Below are 22055 nucleotides of genomic sequence, written 5' to 3'. Positions count from 1 at the left end.
GGAGCCGAAGAACACCATCCCAACCGTGAAACATGGGGGTGGCAGCATCATGTTGTGGGGGTGCTTTGCTGCAGGAGGTACTGGTGCGCTTCACAAAATAGATGGAATCATGAGGCAGGAAAATGATGTGGATATATTGAAGCAAAATCTCAAGACATCAGTCAGGAAGTTAAAGCTTGGTCGCAAATGGGTCTTCCAAATGGATAATGACCCCAAGCATACTTCCAAAGTTGTGGCAAAATGGTTTGAGGACAACAAAGTCAAGGTATTGGAGTGGCCATCACAAAGCCCTGACTTCAATCCTATAGAAAATTTGTGGGCAGAACTGAAAAAGCATGTGTGAGCAAGGAGGCCTGCAAACCTGACTCAGTTACACCAGCTCTGTCAGGAGGAATGGGCCAAAATTCACCCAACTTATTGTGGGAAGCTTGTGTAAGGCTACCCGAACGTTTGACCCAGGTAAAACAATTTAAAGGCAATGCTACCAAATACTAATTGAGTGTATGTAAACTTCTGACCCACTGGGAATGTGACGAAATAAATAAAAGCTGAAATAAATAATTCTCTCTATTATCCTGACATTTCACATTCTTAAAATAAAGTGGTGATCCTAACTGACCTAAGACAGGGAATTTTTACTAGGATTAAATTTCAGGAATTGTGAAAAACTGAGTTTTAAATGTATTTTGCTAAGGTGTGTGTGTTAACTTCCGACTTCAACTTTAGCTGTTGTGGTCATTACTCTGTGTGAAACTGTGCTCTGTCTCCCCCTGCAGGCGATCCTGAAGCGCAGCCTGAAACCCACATGTTCCATCCTGCCCCTGATGAGGAGAGGCCATGCCAACAACCTGGAGTTCTTCCTCTCTCACATCGGCAAGGTCTACATGAACGGGTCCGTACCTGCTGCTGACATGCCATGCCTCTGATGTCATCATTATGCAACTGATGCTATTCTATTCTCAACCTAATTCAGATTTATCTGGTGTTGTTGTTTTAATAAAGACACCACCTATTTCCCAATACTGCAAGATGGCCTTCTGACCTTGCTTTGACATCATTTGTCTCTTATAATCTCTGATGGCCCATAGACAAGCCAAAACATGCATGTAAAATGTTTAGTTTTGAGTTCTAGAAAGCTATACTTGGGTCTGATGTCTCAATACCAAGCATCTCTCCTTTGTGTCCAGGATCAACGTGGACAGTAAGCAGCTGTACCCGCCCGTGGAGTACCCGGTGCCAGCGGGCACCCCTCTGATCTCCCCCCTGGTGCAGTGGGACCACGCCCAGACCTGGGACGTACCCAAGGCTGAGGACTTCCCTGCTGGTTCTGGAGGGTCCACCTCAGCTACCATCTATAACATTGGTGAGAGACATGCATACACAGAATACACACATACCAACTTGTACGTACACACACACACACACACACACCATCAGACAATAACAGAGTTGATCTCCTCTCCCCCTAGACATGAACCCAGAGTCTCCAGACTACTATATGATTGGCCACTGCATTGATGGGCGTGTCTTGTACCCGGCCACGGGTTACCTGGTGCTAGCATGGAGGACCCTGGTGAGGAGCCTGGGAGTTGTCATGGAAACCACCCCTGTCACCTTCGAGGACGTCACCATCCACAGGGCCACCATCTTACCCAAGACTGGTGAGAGAGGGATGGAGAAAGGATGGATGAAGGCAGGGGAGGAGTTCGATCACGGGTTGTCTGTTTGGGTTGTCAATCTTTTGCTGTGGTTCATTTCTAACCTTCAATGTGTGCTCACCCGCTCTCGCTCTCTCTCCCCCACGCCCCCTCGCTCTCTTGCTTCCTCTCTCTCCCTTCTCATCTCTCTTACTCCGTCTTCTCTCTGTCAGGTTCAGTCCAGTTGGAGGTGCGTCTCATGCCTGCCACCAGTCGGTTTGAGGTCTCTGAGAACGGCAACCTGGCTGTCAGTGGTGTGTATACTCTACTCTCCTATAAGCATCCAAGATAAATGTTTGATATGTAAATCAGGAGGGTTTCTACATGCTCTGTTACATGGTAATAACCAGTGTATACACAGAGTCACTATGAACTCTACATACACACCTTCTCCATGGTCCTCCACACGGTCTCTCACCTTATGCCCCTCGCTGTCTGTGCAGGCAAGGTGAGCATTCTGGAGGACTCTGCTCTGGACTCATTTCACTCTCAGATCAGTAAACCTGTCGCCGGGGATGACGGTGACCCCAAACTGCGCCTGACAGCCCATGACATCTACAAGGAGCTCCGTCTCCGCGGTTACGACTACGGCAAGACCTTCCAGGGCATCCTGGAGTCCAACAATGCAGGTGTGTGTCTGTCAGAGGAAAAGTTTAGACTTTGTGAACCTCTTTATGAAGGCTTACTTACTACTGGGTGGCTACTAAGATGGGTCATTTGTTGTAGTAAGTACTAGAAGTTGTTTTCCTCAGTCATTGGTTGATTCCCTCTGATCTTGCCCTCTCCCTGTCTGTGATTGGATGTAGGTGACAGTGGGAAGCTACAGTGGACCGATAACTGGGTGACCTTCCTGGACACCATGCTGCAGATGATCGTGGTTGGCCTATCAGGACGCAGCCTTCGCCTTCCCACGCGGATCCGCTCTGTGTGTGTGGACCCCAACATCCACCAGGAGAGGGTCACTGACTATGCAGAGGGGAAGAAAGGTGTGTAAAAACACACACTCGACTCAATATTAAGTATGTTTATTATTTCCTCTGACTGTTCCCTCTCCATCATCCAGCTGTGGATGTACACGTCAGCCGTTGCCTTGACAACATTGTGGCGGGCGGAGTCCAGATCTGCGGCCTGCACGCCACGGTAGCGCCACGTCGTCAGCAGCAACAGAGCCCGCCCACGCTGGAGGAATTTGTGTTCGTTCCCTACCTGGAGACAGAATGCCTGTCAGCCAATGACAAACTAGGAGACCAACTAAAGAACTGCAAAGGTTAGATGTCTACTTCCTGTTGCCTTTATAATCCCAACAGTGAGAAAATAATTTGGCTTTCAGCTTCACTGTTTTAAAATATGTATGGCAACCCATACCTATGCAGCCCGTACCTATGCAGCCCGTACCTATGCAGCCCGTACCTATGCAGCCCTTACCTATGCAAATAATACTAAAAAGAATCACAAAGGGTTAAATACTGTAGATCTAATTGGATTCCTTTTTAAAATACATGTTCTGTGTTTCATGCATCTCTCCAGGTCTGATCTACAAGCTGCAGAAGAAGCTGGCTCCTCAGGGCGTCAAGCTCTCCATCCCTGGTCTAGAGGGGGTGTCTGACCCTGCTGTACCCAGCCCAGAGCCCTCTGAGCCTGGCTTGCTGCGGCTGCTGTCCCTGCTGTGCGGTCTGGAGCTGAACGGTAACCTGCGGTCAGAGCTGGAGCAGACTGTTGAGAAGGAGAGGGGTTGTTTCCTCCAGGACACCCTGCTACAAGGCCTGCTGGACGGCCCAGCCCTCAGACACTGCCTGGACACAGCCCTGGAGAACTCTACCCCCGGGAAGATCAAAGTCCTGGAGGTGAGCTAGACTTCCAAAGCCTTTGTTTGGGGACACGATAAAGAGATTTAACAAGAAGAAAGTGACAAAGCAAACCTATTTGAATGATTCTTTATTACTTCTCCTAGGCCATCAGACTCTCCTCTCTAACCCAGCTCTGTCTCTCCCGCCTCAGGCTCTCTCCAGCGACGGTCGTCTCTTCTCCCGCGCCGTGCCCCTCCTCAACATCCAGCCCATGCTCCGCCTTGACTACGTTGCCACGGCAATGACCCTCGACCTCCTGACCCCCCATCAGACCACCCTGGACGCCCTGGGTGTCACAGCGGCGCAGTGGGACCCCCACCAGGGCCCCGTGCCTGGGGGAGCAGTCGGAGGGGCTGACCTGGTGGTGTGTAACCATGCCTGGGGGCCACTGGGGGCCGGGGCAGAGGTGGTGGTGGAGAACCTGGCCTCGGGGGCCAAAGAAGGGGGCTTTGTGATGCTCCACACCCTACTGAAGGGAGAGACGCTGTCGGAGACGGTGGCCTTCCTCACCTCCAAGGACAGCAAGGCCAACCGTCAGAGACTGTTCTCGCAGGTCAGTCGTACTGAAGTGGACAACGGAAGCCCAGAACTATTCTTAGCCCTTAGCAACTCTTCAAGTATTATAGCAGGGATCTATCAGCTTCAGGCAGTATTTAGTGAGGATCCATAAACTGACCATACATACAGTCTCATCTGTGACCGTTCTCTCAGTGATGACCTGTTATGTCTAATCCTGCAGCTGTTATTGTCCTCCTATTCTCTAGGCTGAGTGGGACAAGGCGTTCTCTGATGCGTCTCTCAAATTGGTGGCTGTTAGGAAGTCCTTCTATGGCTCTGCCCTATTCCTGTGTCGCCGTCGGTTACCCAGCAAACAGCCCATCTTCCTGCCTGTGGACAGCATGGACTACCAGTGGGTGGACACACTCAAGGTGAGGGAAACGTGTGGCTCTGTGTCTGTGTTAACTCCTTTTTAAGTGCTTATAAGCCTTTATAACTGTCTCTCCCCCCCAGGCGATGCTGGCTGAACCCTCGGACTCTCCGGTCTGGCTGACTGCTACCCAGGGCCACTCTGGGGTGGTGGGCATGGTCAACTGTCTACGCCAGGAGCCTGGTGGCAACCGCATACGGTGAGATAAAGCCTGGTTTGAAACAAGCCCTCGCCCCTTACCCTAGACTGTTGATCTGAAAGGATTGAATTGGTATTAGCAGCACAGATGTGTATATTAGAAAGGTAGTAGCTTGGCTGTTTATCACAGACTAAAGCTGTACCTCTCCTCTCGCTCTCTCTCTCCCCACAGGTGTGCATTTGTGTCCAACCTGTGTGAGTCCACTATGGCGCCCACCCTGCAGCCTACCCATAGTTCCATGAGGTCTGTGCTGGAGGGAGACTTGTGTATGAACGTGTTCAGGGATGGACACTGGGGAATGTTCAGACACCAGCTCATCTCTCAGGGTACGACAACCACGCTGCCATCTGCCTTCTCTCTTGCTCTAGCAAGATCTCAAAGGTTGCACCGCTGAGATATCGAGAGAGAGAATTCACACATTCAGTCATTGCATAGGAGCTTGATGATATAATTCTTCCCTAATGATAAATACTAGAACAGTTGATGTCAGACTAGCCCTAGGCTCAAGAATACCAAGCTGAACATCTTTCATCTCAGATCTGAGTGAGGAGTTGACAGAGCAAGCGTACGTTAACGTGTTGACCCGCGGTGACCTCTCCTCCCTGCGTTGGATCGCCTCGCCCCTCCGCCATTTTGTTGCGAGCAGCCCCCACGTGCAGCTGTGTCGCGTCTACTACAGCTCCCTGAACTTCAGAGACATCATGCTGGCTACCGGGAAACTGCCACCGGACGCCATCCCAGGTACACACATCACTTTGGAGACAAACGCACAGGGAAACTCCCGCACAGCCAGATTTACTCACACATACACACACAACAACCTGACTACCCTCCCCTCTCTCTCTCTGTAGGTGACCTGGCCCTGCAGCAGTGCATGTTGGGTATGGAGTTCTCAGGTCGTGACCCCAGCGGTAGGCGTGTGATGGGGCTGTTACCTGCTAAAGGCCTGGCCACCTGCGTCGACGCTGACACACGCTTCCTCTGGGACGTCCCAGACAGCTGGTGAGGCACTGGGATGATACCAAATGACACCCTATTCCCTATGCAGTGCACTTGAGTAGGAGTGCTGATCTTGGATGGGGGAGGCAGCGTAGCCTAGTGGTTAGAGCGTTGGACTAGTAAACGAAAGGTTGCAAGATCGAATCCCCGAGCTGACAAGGTAAAAATCTGTCATTCTGCCCCTGAACAAGGCAGTTAACCCACTGTTTCTTGCCTAGTTAAAAAAAGGACTATTTTAAATCATAATAACTAAGAGTGGGAAACTAATCCTAGATCAGCACTCCTATAATTTGGGAATACAGAAAATCTGATGTTCTGGGAATGGACTACCTATTTACTGGTGATGTCTAGCCTAATGACTAAGTTATGGTTAGTAACTTAAGGTTTCTCTCTCTAGGACCCTGGAGCAGGCTGCGTCGGTTCCAGTGGTCTATGCTACAGCCTACTACTCGCTGGTGGTGCGAGGCAGGCTCCGCCCAGGCGAGAGTGTTCTCATCCACTCAGGGTCAGGGGGCGTCGGCCAGGCTGCCATCGCCATCGCACTCAGTCAGCGCTGTAGGGTTTTCACTACTGTTGGTGAGTACCAGAGACCACACCCTCAGCCTGTTAGTGTCAGGATTGTCAGTGCATTTAGCCACAGATGTGTGTCTGTAACCTGTGTTTGTTCTGTCTCAGGTTCAGCAGAGAAGCGTGCCTACCTACAGGAGCGTTTCCCCCAGCTCACCGCTGAGTCCTTCGGCAACTCTAGAGACGCCACCTTCGAACAGCACGTCCTGCTACACACACAGGGAAAAGGTCAGACACACTTTAAGTATCCGCTCCTATCCAAACTTGCCTCACACAAAACTATACACACCCAACATGTCACTGAACTATCAAAATATGCAGTCATACCTTGCACACGTACCCTATGTTAAGCCATCAAATCCAGCCTCCCTTCCTCACAACCACTCATGTGCCATTTAGCAAATGCTTTTATCCAAAGTGACTTAGTCATGCGTGCATACGTTTTACATATTGGTGGCCCCAGTGGGAATTGAACCCATGTCCCTTGGCGTTGCAAGCTCCATGCTCTACCAACTGAGCCACAAAGGACCACTTAAATGTGGTCTTATTTATCCTGAATGTCTCTGTTTAGTGAACATGGTATTGTGTATCCTGGATGTCTCTATGTTTAGGAGTGAACATGGTGTTGTGTATCCTGGATGTCTCTATGTTTAGTGAACATGGTGTTGTGTATCCTGGATGTCTCTATGTTTAGTGAACATGGTGTTGTGTATCCTGGATGTCTCTATGTTTAGGAGTGAACATGGTGTTGTGTATCCTGGATGTCTCTGTGTTTAGGAGTGAACATGGTGTTGTGTATCCTGGATGTCTCTGTGTTTAGGAGTGAACATGGTGTTGTGTATCCTGGATGTCTCTGTGTTTAGGAGTGAACATGGTGTTGTGTATCCTGGATGTCTCTGTGTTTAGGAGTGAACATGGTGTTGTGTATCCTGGATGTCTCTGTGTTTAGGAGTGAACATGGTGTTGTGTATCCTGGATGTCTCTGTGTTTAGTGAACATGGTATTGTGTATCCTGGATGTCTCTGTGTTTAGGAGTGAACATGGTGTTGTGTATCCTGGATGTCTCTGTGTTTAGTGAACATGGTATTGTGTATCCTGGATGTCTCTGTGTTTAGGAGTGAACATGGTGTTGAACTCCCTGGCTGAGGAGAAACTACAGGCCAGTCTTCGCTGTCTGGCCCGACACGGACGCTTCCTGGAGATCGGCAAATACGACCTGTCCAACAACTCCCCTCTGGGTCAGTGCACTGCAACTGCTCTCTCCATGGCAGCCATTTTGTCCCCGACTCGCTGTGCCACTGCAGCTGAGCTTTCTGACCTGCGTTCCTATTTCCCTCAGGAATGGCTCTCTTCCTGAAGAATGTGGCGTTCCACGGAATCCTACTGGACGCCCTGTTTGAGGAGGGGAACAGGGAGTGGGAGGAGGTGTCCCAGCTGCTGAAGGAGGGCATTGTGGGAGGTGTAGTCAAGCCCCTGAGGACTACAGTGTTTGAGAGAGACCAGGTGGAGGAGGCCTTCAGATACATGGCCCAGGGAAAACACATCGGCAAAGTACAGCTGCAGGTCAGTGACTGAACCATTTGTACTCTTTCCTTAGCTGCTTTTTCTCCCTCACAAAAAATGATGTTTCCATTTCCTCACTTTGCTTTTTAAACCTTTCCATCACTTGTTTTTTTCCCTTTTCGCCTTCTTTTTCCTCTCAACACAGACATATTACACTTTTATGATGCTGTTGTAACAGTTATTCCTACTAATCACATCACTTTTGAATTCTAGTCAGATATCTGTGTTGTATCTGATGTCTTTCTCTAGGTGCGTTCTGAGGAGATGGGTAATGGTATCCAGGCGGTGGGCTCACCCCTCCCTGCCATCTGCCGTACCTTCTGCCCCGCCTCCCACTCTTACATCATCACCGGGGGACTGGGTGGCTTCGGGCTGGAACTCGCCCATTGGCTGACGGAGAGGGGCGCCCGCAAACTGGTGCTCACCTCCAGATCGGGCATCCGCAACGGTAAGAGAGAGACAATAACTTTTACCACTAACTAGGTTAGTACTCTTCCATTTTTACATGTGTGTTGTTCTGTAAAGCCAAGCCATTGTGCTAGGCAAGTCAGTTAAGAACAAATTCTTATTTTACAATGACAGCCTACCAGAGAACAGTGGGTTAGCTGCCTTGTTCAGGGGCAGAACAACAGATTTTTACCTTGTCAGCTCGGGGATTCAACCTAGCAACCTTTTGGTTACTGGTCCAATGCTCTAACCACTAGGCTAACTGCCACCCATTAGCTACACACTGCTGATTTGTTAGTGACAGTTCAGTCACCTTTGTCATTGTCGGTTCATGTTGCTAGGTTACCAGGCGAAGCGCGTGCGTGAGTGGCAGGGGATGGGCGTGCAGGTGCTGGTGTCGACCAGTGACGTCAGCACCCAGGAGGGGGCGGAGCAACTCATTAATGAGGCCTGCAGGTTGGGGCCTGTGGGAGGAGTCTTTCACCTTGCCATGGTAACGACCCCCTCCTACATGTACACTGTTCTCACCTGTCTCTCTCACCTGTCGTAACCTGTCTCCTTTACCTGTCCCTGTTTCACCTGTCTTAACCTGTCTCCTTCACCTGTCTTAACCTGTCTCCTTCACCTGTCTTAACCTGTCTCCTTCACCTGTCCCTGTTTCACCTGTCTTAACCTGTCTCCTTCACCTGTCTTCACCTGTCTCCTTCACCTGTCCCTGTTTCACCTGTCTTAACCTGTCTCCTTCACCTGTCTTCACCTGTCTCCTTCACCTGTCCCTGTTTCACCTGTCTTAACCTGTCTCCTTCACCTGTCTTCACCTGTCTCCTTCACCTGTCCCTGTTTCACCTGTCTTAACCTGTCTCCTTCACCTGTCTTCACCTGTCTCCTTCACCTGTCCCTGTTTCACCTGTCTTAACCTGTCTCCTTCACCTGTCCCTGTTTCACCTGTCGTAACCTGTCTCCTTTACCTGTCCCTGTTTCACCTGTCTTAACCTGTCTCCTTCACCTGTCTTAACCTGTCTCCTTCACCTGTCTTAACCTGTCTCCTTCACCTGTCCCTGTTTCACCTGTCTTAACCTGTCTCCTTCACCTGTCTTCACCTGTCTCCTTCACCTGTCCCTGTTTCACCTGTCTTAACCTGTCTCCTTCACCTGTCTTCACCTGTCCCTGTTTCACCTGTCTCCTTCACCTGTCTTAACCTGTCTCCTTCACCTGTCCCTGTTTCACCTGTCTCCTTCACCTGTCTTAACCTGTCTCCTTCACCTGTCCCTGTTTCACCTGTCTTAACCTGTCTCCTTCACCTGTCTTAACCTGTCTCCTTCACCTGTCCCTGTTTCACCTGTCTTAACCTGTCTCCTTCACCTGTCCCTGTTTCACCTGTCTTAACCTGTCTCCTTCACCTGTCTTAACCTGTCTCCTTCACCTGTCTTCACCTGTCCCTGTTTCACCTGTCTTCACCTGTCCCTGTTTCACCTGTCTCCTTCACCTGTCTCCTTCACCTGTCTTCACCTGTCTCCTTCACCTGTCTCCTTCACCTGTCTTCACCTGTCTCCTTCACCTGTCTTCACCTGTCTCCTTCACCTGTCTTCACCTGTCTCCTTCACCTGTCTTCACCTGTCTTAACCTGTCTCCTTCACCTGTCTCCTTCACCTGTCTTAACCTGTCTCCTTCACCTGTCTTCACCTGTCCCTGTTTCACCTGTCTCCTTCACCTGTCCCTGTTTCACCTGTCTTAACATCTCTCTCTCTAACCTGTCTGTCTCTCTCCTGTCTGTGTGTACCAGGTGCTGAAGGATGGTATGCTAGAGAATCTGACTCCTCAGCTGTTCCTGGATGTCAACAAACCCAAATACAACGGCACCCTCCACCTAGACAAGTGAGATGACATTCTCCAGCCTAATATAGTGTTATCCTCAACCTTGGCTCTGCCTCGCTTGCCTCGGAAGAAAGTCAAATTAGTTTGGTTTGAATTTAAGGTGAAATCCAAGACAATGGTTGAAAAACAAAAATAGTATAGATTTTAGAGCAACAAATATTTGAGACTCACATTTGAAACCCACATTATCAAATTTTGGAGACAAAATGAATGTCTCATATGCTTATTTTTTGTCCTCAGTATGACCAGAATGATGTGTCCAGACCTCAGTTACTTCGTAGCCTTCTCCTCTGTGAGCTGCGGCCGCGGCAACGCCGGCCAAAGTAACTATGGTTACGCCAACTCTGCCATGGAGCGCGTGTGTGAGCAGCGGCTTCACGACGGCCTGCCTGGATTGGCTGTCCAGTGGGGCGCCATTGGTGACGTGGGCGTTGTCCTGGAGACCATGGGCGGTAATGACGTGGTGGTGGGTGGGACTCTCCCGCAGCGCATCACTTCCTGTTTGGAGGTGCTGGACCGCTTCCTGTGCGAGCGTCGTCCGGTGATGTCGAGCTTCGTGCTGGCAGAGAGGAGCGTGGTGAAGAGCGAAGGAACAGGACAGAGAGACCTGGTGGATGCTGTTGCTCATATACTGGGTAAGAGAGGTTCCATTCTGGTATTCCAGAAGTCATGCTTATTGCCATCTGATTTTGGGAATCTTCCAACTGGGATTTCTGAGAATTTTGGGAAAGTGGCCAGTATTTTGCATCCCTAATTTGGTATGTATTCATGATGTGTAACTTCTCACCCTCCCTCCCTCTCTCAGGTGTACGTGATGTCAGCAGCCTGAACGCTGACGCCTCATTGGCTGATCTGGGTCTGGACTCTCTGATGGGCGTGGAAGTGCGTCAGACACTGGAGCGCGACTACGACATTGTCATGGCGATGAGGGAGATCCGACAGCTCACCATCAACAAGCTCAGAGAGCTGTCCAGCCAACCGGCAGGAACGACAGGTGTGTGGGTGTTGTGTGTGTTGTGTGTGTGTTTCTTGGGCTCATGTCTCTCGCTCTCTTTCTCACTCTCACTCTAGAGTCCCGTCAGTCTCCAGTGAAGAAGGGAGGAGTGCGTTCTCTGTTGGAGTCGGACCTCAGTTTGATGCTGGTCAACCCAGACAGCCCCACGGTCTCACGTCTCAACGAGGTGCAGAGTGTTGAGCGCCCGCTGTTCCTGGTCCACCCTATAGAGGGCTCCATCGCTGCCTTCCGCACGCTCACCGCCAAGCTCAGTGTTCCCTGCTACGGCCTGCAGTGCACCAAAGGTACACATGAAGACATACACACACATGTACGCACAAGTACAGTGCCTTGCAAAAGTATTCATCCCCTTGGCGTGTTTCCTATTTTGTTGCATTACAACCTGTAATTTAAATGGATTTTTATTTGTGTTTCATGTAATGGACATACACAAAATAGTCCAAATTGGTGAAGTGAAATGAAAAAAATAACTTGTTTAAAAAAATTCTAAACGGAAAAGTGGTGTGTGCATATGTATTCACCCCCTTTGCTATGACGCTCCAAAAATAAGATCTGGTGCAACCAGTTACCTTCAGAAGTCACATAATTAGTTAGATTGCACACAGGTGGACTTTATTTAAGTGGCATATGATCTCAGTATATATACACCTGTTCTGAAAGGCCCCAGATCCTGCAACACCACTAAGCAAGGGGCACCACCAAGCAAGTGGCACCATGAAGACCAAGGAGCTCTCCAAACAGGTCAGGGACAAAGTTGTGGAGAAGTACAGAACAGGGTTGGGTTATAAAAAAAAATATCCAAAACTTTGAACATCCCACAGAGGACCCTTTTTAAATCCATTATTAAAAAATGTAAAGAATATAGCACCACAATAAACCTGCCGAGAGAGGGCCACCCACCAAAACTCACGGACCATGCAAGGAGGGCATTAATCAGAGAGGCAACAAAGAGACCAAAGATAACCCTGAAGGAGCTACAAAAATCCACAGCGGAGATTGGAGTATCTGTTCAGGCGACCGCTTTAAGCCGTACACTCCACAGAGCTGGGCTTTACGGAAGAGTGTCCAGAAGAAAATAAGCAAACATGGTTGGTGTTCACCAAAAGGCTTGTGGGAGACTCCCCAAACATATGGAAGAAGGTACTCTGGTCAGATGAGACTAAAATTGAGCTTTTTGGCCATCAAGAAAAACGCTATGTCTGGTGCAATCCCAACACCTCTCATCACCCGAGAACACCATCCCCACAGTGAAGCATGGTGGTGGCAGCATCATGCTGTGGGGATGTTTTTCATCGGCAGGGACTGGGACACTGGTCAGAATTGAAGGAATAATGGATGGCGCTAAATACAGGGAAATTCTTGAGGGGATCCTGTTTCAGTCTTCCAGAGATTTGACACTGGGACAGAGGTTCACCTTCCAGCAGGACAATGACCCTAAGCATACTGCTAAAGCAACACTCAAGTGGTTTAAGGGAAAACATGTAAATGTCTTAGAATGGCCTAGTCAAAGCCCAGACCTCAATCCAATTGATAATATATGGTATGACTTAAAGATTGCTGTACACCAGTGGAACCCATCCAACTTGAAGGAGCTGGAGCAGTTTTGCCTTGAAGAATGGGCAAAAATTCCAGTGGCTAGATGTGCCAAGCTTATAGAGACATACCCCAAGAGACTTGCAGCTGTAATTGCTACAAAAGGTGGCTCTACAAAGTATGGACTTTGGGGGGTTGAATAGTTAGTTATGCACGCTCAAGTTCAGTTTTTTTTGTCTTATTTCTTATTTCACAAGAAGAAATATTTTGCATCTTCAAAGTGGTAGGCATGTTGTGTAAATCAAATGATACAACCCCCCCCTCCCAAAAATCTATTTTAATTCCTGGTTGTAAGGCAACAAAATAGGAACAATGCCAAGGGGGGTTGAATACTTTCGCAAACCACTTTATTCATAGTCACACAAACTCCCTCCTCTCTCTCTCTCATTCTCATACTGATACAGTTACGCCACACACTCTCGCTCTAAAGTTGTAAACAATTAATCAAGTCGCCACCTGGACTATTTACATTGCCCCCCCCCCCCCCCCCTTTCTTTTTAAGCTGCTGCTACTCACTGTTTATTATCTATGCATCATGACTTCACCACTACCTACATTACAAATGATCTTGACTAACCTGTACCCCTGCACACTGACTCGGTACTGGTATCCCCTGTATATAGTTTCGTTATTGTTATTTTATTGTGTTAATATTTACTGAATAAACTAAAAGTAAAACAATTCTTAACTCTATTTTTTGAACAGTATTGTTGGTTAAGGGCTTGTAAGTAAGCATTTCACTGTTGTTTTCGGCGCATGGGACAACTAAAGTTTGATTTAACCTTGATCTAAATGACCATCCATCTCTCTAGCTGCTCCTTTGGACAGTATCCAGTCGCTGGCTGCATACTATGTGGAGTGTATATGTCAGGTACGTAATATACTAACCACAACTTTGTAATGTACATTTAGATAAATTATAGATAATTTGTGATTTATAAATAACTGTCTCTGATTTTTTTGTGTAAAGGTGCAATCAGAGGGTCCGTACCGAATCGCCGGATACTCCTTTGGAGCCTGTGTGGCGTTTGAGATGTGTTCTCAGCTGCAGGCACAGGGTAGAACCGTAGAGTACCTCTTCCTCTTCGACGGATCACACTCCTACGTCGCCGCTTACACACAGGTGAGCGCTTACGGACACGTGGATACACAGACGGACACGGACGGACGGACAGGACGGACGGACACGGACGGACACGGGCAGACACAGACGGACGCGGATACACACGCGGATAACAGACGGACACGGATACACACACGGACGCGGATACACACACACACACATGCATACAGACAGACGCATGGATATACACACGGATACAGACACACACACACAGACACACACAGACACATGGGTACACACACGGACCACATGGATACACAGACACATCGGTGATACATGTGTCTACATACTGACACACAGATGACATGTTAACAGGATGCACATGTACACAGAGGCCCTCAGGCACATTCATACTCAGTTACCTCAAAGTGAACTCTACTGCAACACTCCTAACCTCATGATTAACCACAGTGTAGAGTTAGAATACCAACATGGACCACAGTGTAGTGTAGAGTTATGAACCACAGTGTAGTGTAGAATTAGAATACCAACATGAACCACAGTGTAGTGTAGAGTTAGAATACCAACATGGACCACAGTGTAGTGTAGAGTTAGAATACCAACATGAACCACAGTGTAGTGTAGAGTTAGAATACCAACATGAACCACAGTGTAGTGTAGAGTTAGAATACCAACATTGACCACAGTGTAGTGTAGAGTTAGAATACCAACATGGACCACAGTGTAGTGTAGAGTTAGAATACCAACATGAACCACAGTGTAGTGTAGAGTTAGAATACCAACATGGACCACAGTGTAGTGTAGAGTTAGAATACCAACATGAACCACAGTGTAGTGTAGAGTTAGAATACCAACATGAACCACAGTGTAGTGTAGAGTTAGAATACCAACATGGACCACAGTGTAGTGTAGAGTTAGAATACCAACATGAACCACAGTGTAGTGTAGAGTTAGAATACCAACATGAACCACAGTGTAGTGTAGAGTTAGAATACCAACATGAACCACAGTGTAGTGTAGAGTTAGAATACCAACATGAACCACAGTGTAGTGTAGAGTTAGAATACCAACATGAACCACAGTGTAGTGTAGAGTTAGAATACCAACATGGACCACAGTGTAGTGTTATGTGGCGTTAGAATACCAACATGAACCACAGTGTAGTGTAGAGTTAGAATACCAACATGGACCACAGTGTAGTGTAGAGTTAGAATACCAACATGGACCACAGTGTAGTGTAGAGTTAGAATACCAACATGGACCACAGTGTAGTGTAGAGTTAGAATACCAACATGAACCACAGTGTAGTGTAGAGTTAGAATACCAACATGGACCACAGTGTTATGTAGAGTTAGAATACCAACATGAACCACAGTGTAGTGTAGAGTTAGAATACCAACATGAACCACAGTGTAGTGTAGAGTTAGAATACCAACATGAACCACAGTGTAGTGTAGAGTTAGAATACCAACATTGACCACAGTGTAGTGTAGAGTTAGAATACCAACATGGACCACAGTGTAGTGTAGAGTTAGAATACCAACATGAACCACAGTGTAGTGTAGAGTTAGAATACCAACATGGACCACAGTGTAGTGTAGAGTTAGAATACCAACATGGACCACAGTGTAGTGTAGAGTTAGAATACCAACATGGACCACAGTGTAGTGTAGAGTTAGAATACCAACATGAACCACAGTGTAGTGTAGAGTTAGAATACCAACATGGACCACAGTGTAGTGTAGAGTTAGAATACCAACATGGACCACAGTGTAGTGTAGAGTTAGAATACCAACATGAACCACAGTGTAGTGTAGAGTTAGAATACCAACATGAACCACAGTGTAGTGTAGAGTTAGAATACCAACATGGACCACAGTGTAGTGTTATGTGGCGTTAGAATACCAACATGAACCACAGTGTAGTGTAGAGTTAGAATACCAACATGAACCACAGTGTAGTGTAGAGTTAGAATACCAACATGAACCACAGTGTAGTGTAGAGTTAGAATACCAACATGAACCACAGTGTAGTGTAGAGTTAGAATACCAACATGGACCACAGTGTAGTGTAGAGTTAGAATACCAACATGGACCACAGTGTAGTGTAGAGTTAGAATACCAACATGAACCACAGTGTAGTGTAGAGTTAGAATACCAACATGAACCACAGTGTAGTGTAGAGTTAGAATACCAACATGGACCACAGTGTAGTGTTATGTGGCGTTAGAATACCAACATGAACCACAGTGTAGTGTAGAGTTAGAATACCAACATGAACCACAGTGTAGTGTAGAGTTAGAATACCAACATTGACCACAGTGTAGTGTAGAGTTAGAATACCAACATGAACCACAGTGTAGTGTAGAGTTAGAATACCAACATGAACCACAGTGTTAGTGTAGAGTTAGAATACCAACATGGACCACAGTGTAGTGTAGAGTTAGAATACCAACATGGACCACAGTGTAGTGTAGAGTTAGAATACCAACATGAACCACAGTGTAGTGTAGAGTTAGAATACCAACATGGACCACAGTGTAGTGTAGAGTTAGAATACCAACATGAACCACAGTGTAGTGTAGAGTTAGAATACCAACATGAACCACAGTGTAGTGTAGAGTTAGAATACCAACATGAACCACAGTGTAGTGTAGAGTTAGAATACCAACATGGACCACAGTGTAGTGTAGAGTTAGAATACCAACATGGACCACAGTGTAGTGTAGAGTTAGAATACCAACATTGACCACAGTGTAGTGTAGAGTTAGAATACCAACATGAACCACAGTGTAGTGTAGAGTTAGAATACCAACATGAACCACAGTGTAGTGTAGAGTTAGAATACCAACATGAACCACAGTGTAGTGTAGAGTTAGAATACCAACATGGACCACAGTGTAGTGTAGAGTTAGAATACCAACATGAACCACAGTGTAGTGTAGAGTTAGAATACCAACATGAACCACAGTGTAGTGTAGAGTTAGAATACCAACATGAACCACAGTGTAGTGTAGAGTTAGAATACCAACATGAACCACAGTGTAGTGTAGAGTTAGAATACCAACATGAACCACAGTGTAGTGTAGAGTTAGAATACCAACATGGACCACAGTGTAGTGTAGGGAGTTAGAATACCAACATGAACCACAGTGTAGTGTAGAGTTAGAATACCAACATGAACCACAGTGTAGTGTAGAGTTAGAATACCAACATGAACCACAGTGTAGTGTAGAGTTAGAATACCAACATGAACCACAGTGTAGTGTAGAGTTAGAATACCAACATGAACCACAGTGTAGTGTAGAGTTAGAATACCAACATGAACCACAGTGTAGTGTAGAGTTAGAATACCAACATGAACCACAGTGTAGTGTAGAGTTAGAATACCAACATGAACCACAGTGTAGTGTAGAGTTAGAATACCAACATTGACCACAGTGTAGTGTAGAGTTAGAATACCAACATTGACCACAGTGTAGTGTAGAGTTAGAATACCAACATGGACCACAGTGTAGTGTAGAGTTAGAATACCAACATGAACCACAGTGTAGTGTTATGTGGAGTTGGAATACCAACATTAAGTTATTTTCCTTTCAGAGCTACAAATCCAAGCTGACCCCTGGTAAAGAGTCAGAGGCAGAGACTGAAGCTATGTGTGCCTTCATCCAGCAGTTTACTGGCATCGAGTACAGCAAGGTACACTGCACCCCCCCTCTCTCTCCCCCCCTCTCTCTCTGTACCTCTTTCTCTCTCTGTGTACCTCTCTCTGTACCCCGCTCTCTCTCTCTCTCTCTCTCTGTGTACCTCCCTCTCTGTCTCTCTCTGTCTCCCCCTTGTGAAACATATGTTTACATTGCCAAAGCAAGTGAAATGGATAATAAGCAAAAGTTAAATAAATAATATAAAATTAACAATAAACATTACATTCACATGTTCCAAAAGAATAAAGACATTTCAATTGTCAATATGTGCAAATAGTTCAAGAACAAAAGGGAAAATACATTTACATAAATAGGGGTTGTATTTACAATGGTGTTTGTTCTTCACTTGTTGCCCTTTTCTTGTGGCAACAGGTCACACATCTTGCTGTTGTGATTGCACACTGTGGTATTTCACCCAATAGATTCATCAAAATTGGATTTGTTTTCAAATTCTTTGTGGATCTGTGTAATCTGAGGGAAATATGTGTCTCTAATATTGTCATACATTTGGCAGGAGGTTAGGAAGTGCAGCTCAGTTTCCACCTCATTTTGTGGGCAGTGTGCACATAGCCTGTCTTCTCTTGAGAGCCAGTTCTGCCTACGGCGGCCTTTCTCAATAGCAAGGCTATAATCACTGAGTCTGTACATAGTCAAAGATTTTCTTAATTTTTGGTCAGTCATATTCTGCCACTGTGTACTATCTGTTTAGGGCCAAAGATCATTCTAGTTTGCTCTGTTTCTTTGTTACTACTTTCTAATGTATCAAGTAATTATCTTTTTGTATTCTCATGATTTGGTTGGGTCTAATTGTGTTGCTGTGCTGGAGCTGTGGGGTCTGTTTGTGTTTGTGAACAGAGCCCCAGGACCAGCTTGCTTAGGGGACTCTTCTCCAGGTTCATCTCTCTGTAGGTGATGGCTTTGTTATGGAAGGTTTGGGATTCACTTCCTTTCAGGTGGTTGTAGAATTTAACGTCTCTTTTCTGGATTTTGATTAGCTGGTTATCGGCCCAAACTTTAGACATTTGACTTCAGATTCTAGTAGGGTGAGGCCGGGTGCTGCAGACTGTTCTAGTGTCGTCGCCAATTCGTTGATATATATGTTTAAGAGGGCAGGGCTTAAGCTGCATCCCTGTCTCACCCCATGGCCCTGTGGAAATGTGTTTTTTTGACAATTTTAACCCCACACTTGTTGTTTGTTTACATGGATGAAAAACATACAACATTATAAAATCTAACACCACTTTCCATCAATTTGTATACCAGACCCTCGTGCCAAATTGAGTCAAGTTTTTTTTTAAATCAACAAAGCCTTTGTTTCGGGTTGTTTGTTTGTCACTTAGGGTGTGCATGGTGAATACGTGGTCTGTCGTCCAGTAATTTGGTAAAAAGCCAATTTGATATTTGCTCAGTACATTGTTTTCACTGAGTAAATGTACAAGTCTGCTGTTAATGATAAATCTCTCTGTCCAGTTGTTGGAGACCCTCCTCCCTCTGTCTGATCTGAAGGCCCGTGTCAACATGGCGGTGGACCTCATCACCTCCAGCCATAAGAACGTCAGTAAAGACTCCCTGCGATTCGCCGCCGCCACATTCTACTACAAACTCAAGGCTGCCGACAGTTACGTCCCGGCAACCAAATACCATGGCAACGTCACCCTGCTCCGCGCCAAGGCCAGCAGCGACTACGGAGACAACCTGGGGGCCGACTACAAACTGAATGAGGTGATTGCACACACACACACACACACACACACACACACACACACACACACACACACACACACACACACACACTACTATAATAACTGGTTTTGTTTCTCCCCAGGTGTGTGATGGTAAGGTGTCGGTTCACGTCATCGAGGGAGACCACCGCAGCTTCCTGGAAGGAGAGGGGGTTGAGTCTATCAGCAGCATCATCCACAGCTCATTGGCCGAGCCACGCATCAGTGCCCGAGAGGGTTAGACCAGTCCCGCCCATTTCCAGCCCTCTCCCCCAATAGCATCAACTTCTCCTATCATCAAATCTAAACCCCATTGATCATTACATATAATGGACGCAATCCCCCACCAATTAAAGCTTGTCTCGCTGCCACAGGGTATGTTCCCATGGGAACAAAACGTGCTGTATGTTATGCTACCAATAAGGTCCTCTCTTTTTTTATCCTGTCTCTTTATCATGTTTGGAATGGTAGAATAAATGTCCATACTGATAATCCTGCTACAACTGGAAACACGCTGGCTCAACCCAATTGCTAGCCTAGCGTGTGAGCCTGGCTGTGTTGCCAACTGACTAGTGACTAGATAACCTACCTAGCTGATGTGTTATGAAACTGCTAAACGGTGTGTTGTTACCTTGATGATAAAGCTGTGTGGGTGGACCCTTTTATGATCCCTATTTTAGTAGATTTTGATGTGTTTTGTTGCCTTGCAGAGATGGTGACTGTTGTAGTATTGTTACACTGGTCTACTTAAGGTAGGTTCACACAGTGACATGCATAAGACTCCTCAACTTGAGAACTAAAGGTGTTACTGTCGCTACAAGGAAATGGATAAAGTGTTTGACTGATGCCATATTTGATCAAGTTAATGACTTTATTACCTAGCTGTTTCCTAGACTCCATGTCTTTCCAGTTAAGAACTGAACCTTTTGAAAACAACAGTATTCTTCTGGGTTGAGATCTGTGTGTGTTGTCTTTTCTGTGTGAGTACACCTTTTTAAGAGGACTGATTAGATATCTACAGTTCACGTTTCTATGATGTTGGGTTTTTTTTAAAGAAAAAAAGTCATTTAAGTTGCTGCTGTTTAAAAATGTATGATGTTCTATGTGACCACAATGGGTTACTAAATTATCATTGTTGTCTTTTCCTTAAATGGGAAGACATTTTCCAACATTCCTGAAATATTGTTACACGACTCATTTTAAATATTTGAATATTGCTGCTGTCAACATGCAATGCTTCAAAACTCTTTGTCACTTATTTGAAAGGAAATTGAGCAATAGTCCAGTATTTGGGTAGTGCCATACAAGTGATGTCCTGCTAAACCTGTGGTCGTGTTCACTAGGGCACAACGTAGCAAAATGCTTTGCAACTGAAGATGAGCGTTCATGTTTGGTGCCCACTGAACATGACCAGATTTGACTGTCTCACTGAAAGAGTAGTAGTTTGTCCAAGCTTCCATTTTGTTTGTAATGTGGAATCATTGATCTGAAGAACGGGCCTTGTTGAGGAGTAGGTAGAATTGACCCCTAACCACTAGTCCAGAAACAGATATTTTACTGTCCTCCCGTTAGGACTGTTGGGAGGGTAATCTGATCCTATTGTAGATCTGTGGTTACCAGGCAACTTTATACCTCTATCTGTTTTTGACTCCCATGATCTTTGCTGTCCCCTAAAGGTCCTCTAAGATCTTGGGTCCAATCCCAGAATGCAACACACTGACCTGACTTCTGAGACTTCTAATCAGGTCTATGAAGAGTCAGGTGACTGTGTTGAGCCCTGTGATTGGCTGCAGTAAAAAGGAGGAGGAAATTGACGGTGTGCTCCTCTAGTTGTATTTATTGTATTAGTCCAAATAAAGAGCTCTCACTAACATCCTGCCTCACTGTCTGTTCTATGTAAACTTAACAAGGACATTATAGTTCTCAGCAAGTACTGTATTCAGCATATTCAACTGATTTTAGAGGTTGGCATGGAATATAATGAGAGAACTTGTTATGCACCAAATACTTAGTAGGGGTTACTTTATTGCCCTGGGCAAGTGAACTGGGCAAGTTCAGGCTGATCTGTGGTTGTCCCATTAGGCAGGTGACATTTTTCACTGAAAACAACCAACCACAGCCTGTAGCCTGATCTTTCTGGTTCCTCCCAAGTGTCAGTCTTTCACTTAAACAAGTTATGACGTTTGTGTGTAAACAGCTTTTTTCACAAGTGTCTATAATCTTCGGGCATTCATGACATACTCCTGGCCTTTCACACCTTAATGTCAAGCTCTGCGTATAACTGACCATACATCCCCACACGTTCCTTATGCAATCAGATGTCGTGTGTCTCTAAATGGGTGTTATTCCTTTGCTGGTCATGTGTTTGTGTCGTATAGAAGTTACCACTAAAAAGTCACACCGCATTTGGCTATGAGGGCCATCACACAGCATTTGGCTATGAGGGCCATCACACAGCATTTGGCTATGAGGGCCATCACACAGCATTCGGCTATGAGGGCCATCACACAGCATTCAGCTATGAGGGCCATCACACAGCATTCGGCTATGAGGGCCATCACACAGCTTTCGGCTATGAGGGCCATCACACAGCATTCGGCTATGAGGGCATTTGGCTATGAGGGCCATCACACAGCATTTGGCTATGAGGGCCATAGCACAGCATTCGGCTATGAGGGCCATCACACAGCATTCGGCTATGAGGGCCATCACACAGCTTTCGGCTATGAGGGCCATCACACAGCATTTGGCTATGAGGGCATTTGGCTATGAGGGCCATCACACAGCATTTGGCTATGAGGGCCATCGCACAGCATT

At 46.4% G+C, this 22055-nt stretch overlaps 1 protein-coding gene across 2 annotated transcripts in view; it reads left to right on the top strand.

Moving 5' to 3' along the window:
* Positions 1-21111, top strand: part of LOC106610271 (fatty acid synthase) — a 44066-nt gene extending 22955 nt beyond the window's left edge. For both annotated transcript variants that reach the window (XM_082978156.1, XM_082978157.1), the window contains exons 15-43: positions 777-892; positions 1188-1363; positions 1470-1661; positions 1871-1951; positions 2141-2326; positions 2504-2683; positions 2761-2964; positions 3225-3541; positions 3696-4097; positions 4309-4473; positions 4556-4671; positions 4843-4997; positions 5209-5412; positions 5523-5673; positions 6068-6246; positions 6346-6465; positions 7353-7475; positions 7577-7800; positions 8050-8248; positions 8589-8740; positions 10031-10122; positions 10363-10757; positions 10928-11116; positions 11194-11421; positions 13543-13601; positions 13701-13853; positions 17414-17512; positions 18988-19239; positions 19343-21111. In XM_082978156.1, coding sequence (XP_082834282.1) covers positions 777-892; positions 1188-1363; positions 1470-1661; positions 1871-1951; positions 2141-2326; positions 2504-2683; positions 2761-2964; positions 3225-3541; positions 3696-4097; positions 4309-4473; positions 4556-4671; positions 4843-4997; positions 5209-5412; positions 5523-5673; positions 6068-6246; positions 6346-6465; positions 7353-7475; positions 7577-7800; positions 8050-8248; positions 8589-8740; positions 10031-10122; positions 10363-10757; positions 10928-11116; positions 11194-11421; positions 13543-13601; positions 13701-13853; positions 17414-17512; positions 18988-19239; positions 19343-19480 — 5247 coding nt within the window. In that variant the 3' untranslated portion in view covers positions 19481-21111. The remainder of the gene's footprint in view (positions 1-776; positions 893-1187; positions 1364-1469; positions 1662-1870; positions 1952-2140; positions 2327-2503; positions 2684-2760; positions 2965-3224; positions 3542-3695; positions 4098-4308; positions 4474-4555; positions 4672-4842; positions 4998-5208; positions 5413-5522; positions 5674-6067; positions 6247-6345; positions 6466-7352; positions 7476-7576; positions 7801-8049; positions 8249-8588; positions 8741-10030; positions 10123-10362; positions 10758-10927; positions 11117-11193; positions 11422-13542; positions 13602-13700; positions 13854-17413; positions 17513-18987; positions 19240-19342) is intronic.
* Positions 21112-22055: the final 944 nt, after the last annotated feature.

This window comes from Salmo salar, chromosome 01 (genome assembly GCF_965601325.2).
Source record: "Salmo salar chromosome 01, fSalSal1, whole genome shotgun sequence".
NCBI classification, from domain to species: Eukaryota; Metazoa; Chordata; class Actinopteri; order Salmoniformes; family Salmonidae; genus Salmo; species Salmo salar.
This window is presented reverse-complemented; position numbering and strand designations above follow the sequence as displayed.